Genomic DNA, 9,366 nt, shown 5'->3' on the forward strand with positions numbered 1-9,366 from the left:
GAAAGAGTGCTTTTTACCTCTCTCCCACTTAAAAAAGTTAGCAGATAAAATTTTATAGCAACTGGCTAACCGATGTATTAAATGCAATAAATATTTAATACAAAATATCAATTACAAAATATTAACTACAGTAAAAATGACAAAAATAGATTGAGTTCTCAATCCCCTGATGCTACTGTCCTGCATATTTTATTTCATAAAAGCAAGCCTCTTAACTAAAATTATATTTACCTGCTTATTTCACATAAAACTGCTAAATATCTCTAGGCGATAATGACAAATATTCAATTCAACTAAGCAACATGAAGTCAGTTACAAACCCTTACTGTTAATTAACATTTTTTCCCCTCTTCAGACCAGAGGATGAAAAGCAAAATGAAATTTTAATGTTTTCTTTTTCCATGTGTGATATTCTTAAAGAAGAACCATATGTAAAACTTTTCAAAAAAAAATTAAACGACATGAGTTAAAACAAAGGAAAATAAATAAAAAAGGGAAAAGAAAAACAATGAGCAGGATAGTTAAAGCAAAGTTTAGTATTTTTCTTCCTTTAAAAAAAAAAAATGACCTAAGATTTCTACATTGAAGAGAAATGTTTGGACTCTTGGTATATTGTTTTTAATTCATGGAACAATGTAGCCATTTGTTTTTTTCCTTTTAGGACACTGCTGTTGTTGTTGTTGTTGTTGTTTTGAACACATGGGGAATTACCTAGGCCAAGTATGAATTCAAAGGAAAAAGCTGGGAGAAAAAAAAACACCACCATATGAAAAACTTGTGGTAAATTTGGCATTCTTTCCAGTGTATAAAAGTAAAAGAAAACTCAGTTTAGAAATGATAAAAATTTCTGAAATACACAGAAAGGAAAGAACAGTTAAATAGTAGAAAAAAAATTAATATCACTCACATTTCCCCTTCTAGAAGCTCTATTTCTTTGCGACTTACATCTTCACATGCAGTTTGCATATAGTAGCTCTGCTAAAAACAACCACATGGAAAATTTTTGTTCCAGATAACACTGCAGGACAGGGCTTGGCAGCTACAAGCTGTAATCAGAATGCTTCAAGGGCTAATGTAACCCAGATAACGACCAAGCATGCATTTCGGTGCAGTCTTAACTATTTTTTTTTTTTTTTTACAAAGCAGGCTGTGGGAGGGTCAAAAGCTGCTGGGTTCTACTTTATACACATCTACTTTATACACATTATACGCATTTTTCTCTTCAGTTAGGGAGCATTTTGCTCCTACGAATGAAAGAATTGCTTAAAATATAAAAGATTCTTTTCCAGTTAAGGCATTCTTGTAGGATTTGAGGTGCTCACACAGACAAGCCTGGAATGGTCGAAGCTTCCAAGTTCCTAAAAGGACTTTTCCCAGTAATTCCACAGGCCTGCATCACCATCTCCAATTCATTAAGGCTCCCCCAGCCACTGAGTTGGCAAATGAAGAGGCTACATATTTAAGGACCGTGGAAATCCATGGTACAATGAGCCACTTTCGCCCAGGAGTAATCCAAAGAAGAAAAGAATGCTGATTTTATCTGTTCCTGTAGCTGAAGAGGGGGAGCAGACAGGGACCTGGGTCTTGCTAAGTTTCCTGTACTTAGTCGACTGAGACAGAGAGTCACAGAAGTGCTGTGACTTCAATCCAAGTTCAAGTGGCAAAGTCAGACGGAACTCTAACTTGGGGGCAATGAGCCACCATGTTAATGCAAGGAATGTGAAATGGGAGAAACCCTTCCATCAACAGTCAGGAGGGGTTTAATGTGATCCAATGGTGTTATTCTCTTTCCTCCAGCACTGGCTGGCACTCACACAGCTGGGCTAAGATGGCTTCCAAAGTCCAAAATAAGACGCTAGCCCAAGGCAGCCCCTGCCCTCCTGCTGGAACTCAGAAGCAAATGAATCAAAGGCTCTTTTATTCTCCCTCCTACCAGAACATGCTCCCTCTCTGTTGTCAACTAAACGCTTGCCAGAATGAATTATTTAGTTCCAAACAGACATAAAGAAATCTTAAATAACACATGTCCCTTGGAATTTTAATAAGTTCAGGTGACCGGACAAGGGGGGTTGTTTGGTTTGTTGTCTAGCCTGGGACAGAAAATTCACTTGTGGTCAGGATCCCATCAAGAGCATTAGGTCATGGCAGAAACTGAAACTTCTCAAACTGCAAGTTACAGCTGACATCCAAATTCCATGCGTGAAACGGAGCTGTTCTGTTCTTTTCGCGGGGATGTCTGAACTCAACACAAAGTCCCCGTTCTTCCTTGAAAACCAGGCTTCCCTTCTGATTTTGCTATTTCTGTCAGAAGCACCTGGATTCTTCCAAGAATAGAGCCTGAAATTCACCTGTGAAGTCTTCCCTGGCTGCCCCCCTCCCTCTCCCCTCTATTCTGAGCTCTTAAGCAATTACTGTCTGTATCAACCATTTGGCAATTCATCATATACAGCCTTATAAACATAGCTCTTGTAAAACGATTTAAAGGAACACGCATTTACAGCTTGTCTTGGGGAACAGATTAGAAACTCCTTACGGGAAGGAAGTGGGCCTTTCCTTCCACGGTATTCAACACGTGGCACATTTACAAAAGCTCCAGAGATACCTGTTTATCAATTCAGTCAACAGATACCTGGTGAGCTTCCACTCTGTATCAGACACAGCAGCACAGGCACGCGGCAGCCCTGGGCTCAGTGAGCCTGCATTCTGTTAAGGGAAGCGCCGAAGGGTCCCCAAAGAATTCTGCTTCTGCAGTTCTAATATATTCACTAGGCTATTTAAGATGAACAAGAAATGAAGATTTATTTCCCCCCCAAAAAGGAAGCCTATTGAGAAGCTCCCCATCTGCCCCTCCCTGCCAAGGAAAAGTCTGAGAAGAGGAATGTTTGAGGGCAAGAGAGCTTAGAATGTAGATGTTTCGCCCACCACGTCCCCATTTTTCAGATAAGGAAACTGAGGATCAGAAGGCTCCAAAGATCACGTGAATAGTGGCAAAGCCCAGGTGAATTCCGGGTCCTGACACTCAGTTCAGGGTTCCTTCCACCATGGCCCAATTTACCCAAAACCCCTCAAAAATAAAGTGGTAATCCACCTGCTACGATGTTCCTTCTCGTGTGTTAGTCTCTGTAAGAAAATTAGCAGTGTCGGCAGTTAATCACCTCTTAAATGTCCTCAACCTGCAAATCATCAAGACCTCAGCTACGTATTTTTTATGTCAACTCCAAACTATGGAATCTTACTTAGCCTTAAAAGTGGCTTGTCGCTCCATTTCTTTCATATTCTTTAAGCAGACTCATTATGGCAAAACACACTGAAATAACCAGTTCACCTGTCAACCAGATTATCCAAGTATATATTCTTGCCATGTTTTTGTATTTGTTCAAAGATGATCAATTAAAAAAAAATTTAAAACAGCAGAATTCTAAAACTACCCTCCAAGCTGATACACCTTCTTAGTAGTAATTTTGAATCCCAAAAGACAACAATCAGATTTAGGGATTCAGCAACTCATATCACTAAGCCCAGGCACAATAAAAGAATTAACTATCATTAACTTTCATAAAGACAATGTAATTGCTAGTTGATGATCTTTCTTAGTAGAAACAATGTTCCTGCCTTATTGGAAAAGGTAAAAAGAAAACATTCGAAATTTGAATGGAATGTTCACTAATGGGAGAATTGCAGGAAAAAATTTCCTTGAACAGAATAATTATGCTCCTTCAGTCACTGTAAGCAAAAGCTTCAGAATCTGTTGACTACTGGCAATTCCCAGTAGCAGAATCTGCTACTGGGAATTGCCAAAAAGGGGCAGGAAAAGCTTCCAAACATCCCAGTCCTCTTTGTTGTAGTGACACTATGGAACAGGGACTTAGCCCAGCTCCTGGGTTGTCCTTGAACCAAGGAGATGCTGTTATTTTGCCTTTCCCATGCCTCTCTCCTCCATGTAAGATGTCAGGTGCCCACCCAGAGGAAGATGCTATTTCTGTTTCTAAGTCCATTCCCAGAACCACAAGTTCAGACAAAAAACATCCTATGAACTGACAGCTGAAGAGCAGAGCCCAAGCTGGGTGCAGATTACACACCCAAGAACTGGCTGAGGTTTTGTGCCCCAGCTGGCTGGCAGCTAGCAGGCCACCTTGCCCTGGTCCAGAAGCAGGTTCTCCTGCTGAGATTGCACACCGGCCCAAGGCAGACATCTGGGCCACGGAGGAGCCCAAACTTGGTGACTTGGCTTGAGGCAGGCCATAGGGAAGCTCCCCCCTGCAGAGATAGGGAGACAGCCAGCTGGCTTGGAGCAATCCTTTGTTTTCAAGACTTACCTTTTATCTCAGCTAAAATTTCAAATCCTGATGAAAATTCTACCATTATTTCAAATGGCTAATCTGTCTTTAAACAGCCCTTTAAATGCCTGAGCGCTGCCGTTGAGTGCATACTACCAAGAGTCTACTTGGTTTCTGTAACCCTAGTGAGATTGATCTGTATGTGATTCTACTCAGGTCCTTAACAGAGTGAAAAATCAGCTGTTTAATATATTAACACAGGATGAAAACAGCAACACAGTAGTAGCAAAACTGAGAGAAAGCAGAAAAATCTTCACCTCCATATTAAGTGGACTTCTAAAAATCCTCAGAGGATGGAACACATACAAGAGGTTCTTACCCTTTTGCAAATAAATATAGAAAAAATTAAAAAGAGGCAAAAAGGCTGGAGAATCCGCTCACTAGCCTTTGTCTTAACTGTCTTTTATGCCACTTCCACTCTCTTTAGGAAATTCAAGAAAAGCTTCCATATCTGAGGAACATACCAATATAAAAAAACAATGCTGATGACTACAAAACAGCAAACATAAAATGGAGTTGTAAATGGAATGCATGGGGGCCATACCTTGAGATAACTTTGAAGATAAAACTAAAACAATTTTTTGTCACTTAAAAGCCCTGATGGATCATTTTAATCAATGCTTGGACTACCCTATAAATACTGTAAACAGCAAGACAACTGTCAAAGTTCTCTGGCCAAATGTTCCCCAACAAAATCAGTGTTCAAACTCCCTGAAGTTTCATTTAACAATTACAGTACCAGGCATCCAAGATATCTTATCACAGTGAATCTGTTCATTCAAAACCATTATCAAGCAACATTTTGCCTACTGGGTGGCCAACAATGTTTCCTTTCATCCAGAAAATAAAGATTCTACATGAAAACCAAACCAGCACAGGAGATGCATGTATATATGCCAATGTCTTTGAGGGGCAAAGCTGCTTTAGCCAAAACTATCTGAAGTGGATACCAAGCCAAAGAGCAATCATCTGGGAATGTCAAAATCTGGGCAACCAACCTGACAGTGCAAATATAAGACAAGACTCATTTTAACTTATAAGTCTCCAGTCACGCTCTTGGACCCCTCAATTCCGGTGGCCACCCTGCCCACTTTCTTCCTGGGCTGTCTCTATGTACTTCACTGGTGTGGAAAGAAAACCCCAGTGCCCAGCCAGGCAAAGAAAAACCCGCCTCCCTCCGCTGTTAGGCATATTCTCCCCTCAGCTGACAACAATTTAGGGAGCCCATTGTCTCCCTAAAGTATTCCTATGGTTTCAGTCTACAAGCTTGTTCCTCAAAACATCTATGAAATACCCATAGTGATCCACTTGGGCACACAATCAGAAACGATGTGGCATTGCTAGCTACCTTTTGTGCACACATGCTTGTCTTGTGTTTCTTCAGCACTGCACCTCTGATGCGCAGCCCGTCCCTTCCTTGCATGCTCAACCTATATCCATAGACTCATAGAAAGTTACAACTGGAAAGGCTGTTTACAGATGACCGGCCTGAGGGCCGCTTGAAATCAACTAGATGACTCATTAACCTTTCAAAGGCCAGTCAGGCAGGCAGATCTGGGTTCAAACCCTGCCTCTGGCACACTCTGGTTATGTAGACCGTGTTCTCATCTGTTCAACAGACATGTAATACCCGCCTCATAAAACTGTTGTAATGATCAAATGAAATAATACATTTTTTAAAATTCAAATTTTCCATTTTCTTGGTCCTTGTTAAGACATAATCTTTGGGGCTGATTTTCTTCCTGGTTTGTATTACATTAAATTGCAAGCCCAAGAGGCAAGTCTTTTTTCCTACTGTATTTTTTAATCTTATGGTCCCTAGCCCAGTGCGAGGCATCTTTTGAGAGAGCCATAAACCAATCATGTGAAAGAAAGCATTAAACCTCTATTACCACTACCTATTTCAGCTAATGTAGTGTTCTTCAGTTCCCCCAAGGACCCAATCATTTCCTAAACAGCGCCTTCTCAAAACAAATACATCTATCAATCCACACCCTCTTCCCACACACATACAACCTTCTCTTCAGAACTCAGAGCTGAAAACAACACTGCCTCTCCCCTATTTTTGGATTAAAGTCAGCATATTTACCAGAATATTCAGGCAAAGTGTGATGGGTGGAGAGACAGGATTTGGAAGGATTCAAAAAAATCTGTGGAGAACTTTCTTAGGATTTGTGGCATCAAATCCTTAAATAAGAATTACTTGCCTATAACAAATTCTGGCAGAAAGTAAACCAGAAACTCACCGGTGAGCTGTCAGTGAAGTTAAATATTGCACTTCACTCCGTTCTATGCAAGCAAACAGTGACTAATAGGGTTACCTCGAGTTCTCACTCTGGATGTAGATACCCTTCCACAAGAAACAGGTTCCATCATTAGTGTCGGCCCCCTGGTAGTAAATTTATATTTAAGGGGGCATACATTTTGCTTTCGAGACATACTTTACTAGAAAAATATTTGCGTCATATGCCAGGGCGAAGGTGTCATTTCTGTCTTTTGCAGGGGGCAGCAACAAAGAGCCAATGGGGGAGAAGGGGATAAGATCGCAGACCCCCCCCCCCCGCAAGAGGACACAGATTTCCACCTAAGCAAGGTTGGTTCTTTCAAGGAATATCTTCCTTAACAGCTAAAACGGTTTAACACATAATCAGCAGAAGCAATTCGAGTGGCCTGGGAAAGTACCGTAACACACAGAAATCCTGACTGGCCCCAGCTGTCCTCTCCTGCGGGGTTTGACAGCGTGTCCACGGCGCCCGAACACCAGACACCAGGCTCCCCCCAGCGCCCTCCTTTCGCAGCAAACTGCCAAGGCTCTCGGGCCAAACTCCAAGGTCCCTCGCTTCAAAACCGCGAAAATGTGAACCGTGCTAAGCAAACGGTAGGGCGCGTAATAACTTTTTTCTTTCCCGTGTACGCGGACTGGAGATGCTCGGCTCTAAGGCCAACTTCCCAGGTCCCCCGCCCGCTTCCGGCAACCACCCCGAGGGGAAGGCGGGAGGGAGCGCGGACCAAAGAGAGGGCTGATGAGTTCCAACACCTCCGTGGGTTTCCCACTGCGGGAAATTCACTATACAGCAGTCCCTAAGGATTCCCTGCAGATATAACGAAAGGAGAATGCTCTCCCCCTCGCCCCTTCTAAAAGGAACAATAAAAACATGCAGCCGGCGCTCAGCTGGCCATGCCGGGCCCTCCTACGGGCCGATGTCTGGAATCTGGAGGAAGAAAGGTGCCCGGCCAAGAGGAGGCCCGGGCGTGAGTGTCCAGCCTCGGTCCCCAGCCTGCCGGGGAAAGGGCCCACGGGAAAAGGATGGGGACCAAGGGGAAGCAGCAGCCCGCGCGCGAGCCGCCCGGGAAGGGGAACGGCAGCCGAGCTCTACTTACATAACGCTTCAACTTTTTCTCCGGGGGTGACTTGCGGAGCCATCCGGAGCAGACCACTTCGCCGCCGCTCATGGTGCGCGCCTCTCCGGCTCCGGGCCGGGCGCGCTCCCGACACCGCCGACGCCGGACAGCCGCGCAGCTGCGGGGACCTAGCTCTCCCGCGGCGCACCCCGGGCGGACGGGCTCCGCGGCGCGCCGGCTCTCGGCCTCCGAGCTTCTTCCCCCGCAAGCAGGTCCGCGGACTTGAGTAGAAGCGGGCTGCGCCGCCGAGGCCGATACCTCGGGGCAGGGTCCGCGGCCGGGCCGAGGGCGCCCCGGCCTCCCTTCAGTGCGCCCGCCCAGCCGCCAGGCGCGCCGTCCCGCCGGCTGCCTCCTTCGCGCTCTGGCTCAACGGGACTCTGCCCCGGCGCGGAGCCCAAGCCTCGGCCCCCTGCGCTCCGCCCCCTCGGGACGGGACCTCCCAGAGCGCTCTCTAGACAGACACGACGCCGCACGCGCGCACACCCAAACTCACACACACCATACACACACCCACACACACACACACAAATGCCCTGCGCGGTGCCCACTCTGGCTCGCCCGCTCTCGGTTTCGGTGCGCCCTGCGCGATCCTCTCCTTCCCCCTCCTCGCGGGAGGGTAGGTCACTTCTCCGCGGCGCCCGGGCAGCCGGGAGGAAAGGGGAAGCCGCGAGGGTCCCGTGGACAGCGGGCGCAGGGCTGGTCCAGGGCCACGGAGGGGCGTCGCTGGGCAGGGCAGAGGTCCCGCCGGAGGGTGGGTCCGCGCTCGCCGCCGCCGCGGGAAAGAGAGGGCGGAGGGCGGCGAAGGAACTAGGCTCTCGGCTGCTCGGCTGCGGGGACCCAGCCCACCGTCCAGTCCCCTCGCGCTCCTCCCGCGCCGCCTCCCCCACCCCCGGGCGCGCGGCAGGTTCTGAGCGGCCTGGGCCCCGGCCCCGATCCCTCCCTCTCCCGGCCTCCCGGCTCCCTCTTCCTTTCCTCCTCCCCTTCCCACGTTCGGGCCGGCTGCGGTTTCTGCCCAGACTTTCTCTAACTCCGCCGGAGCGCTTCCAGCCAAAACAAGGGCCAGGGAGGAGGAGACGCACGGAGGGAGGGAGGGAGCGAGAGAGGGAGGGAGCGGGAGTCCGAGAGGCACCCTGGGATCTGTAGTTCGGGAAGCTGGAGAGGGGTCCTCGGCCGCCCGGCGGCCGTGGAGCCCGGAGACCCCGGCGGCCTGCTCGCCGGGGAAGGCGGCGAGGCCTCGGCGAGGGCGGTGCCGCCGGGGCTGGGGCTCCGGGCGGAGCGAGGAACCTTCGAATGTTCAAGTCTGGAGATTGCCATCTTGGTTCAGCCGAGTGTCAGTTCGGAGTTAGTACAGTGCACGAGATGAGGAGTTGGAGGGGGAGGGGCTGGGGTGTTTGTACTTGACAGCGCGCAAAGCAAAACAGCCCGGAGGGAGACCGCGCGCCCTGGAGAGTCTGCGACCCCCGGATCCCTGCCCGCGAGTCTGAAGGGCAGGGACCAGGAGGGCGAGGACCCGGGGGAACGCGCTAAGGCGACCAGCCTGGAGCGGATGGCAGAGGGGGACCCTTCCGGGCTGGTGTGGGCTGGTCCCCGGAGCAGCCTTGCCTGAGTGGTGTGGGAACGCTTAGCG

The 9,366-nt window shown here is 47.9% G+C and overlaps 1 protein-coding gene across 2 annotated transcripts in view; it reads right to left on the reverse strand.

The window, feature by feature from the left end:
• GAB1 (GRB2 associated binding protein 1) overlaps positions 1 to 8,121 on the reverse strand; it is a 139,846-nt gene extending 131,725 nt beyond the window's left edge. The window contains exon 1 of one of the 2 annotated variants that reach the window (XM_007463998.1): positions 7,719 to 8,121. In XM_007463998.1, coding sequence (XP_007464060.1) covers positions 7,719 to 7,790 — 72 coding nt within the window. In that variant the 5' untranslated portion in view covers positions 7,791 to 8,121. The remainder of the gene's footprint in view (positions 1 to 7,718) is intronic. The other variant, XM_007463997.1, reaches the window with a different exon arrangement.
• Between the last annotated feature and the right edge of the window lie 1,245 nt (positions 8,122 to 9,366).

This window comes from Lipotes vexillifer, unplaced genomic scaffold (genome assembly GCF_000442215.2).
Source record: "Lipotes vexillifer unplaced genomic scaffold, Lipotes_vexillifer_v1.1 scaffold1293, whole genome shotgun sequence".
In the NCBI taxonomy this organism is placed as follows: domain Eukaryota; kingdom Metazoa; phylum Chordata; class Mammalia; order Artiodactyla; family Lipotidae; genus Lipotes; species Lipotes vexillifer.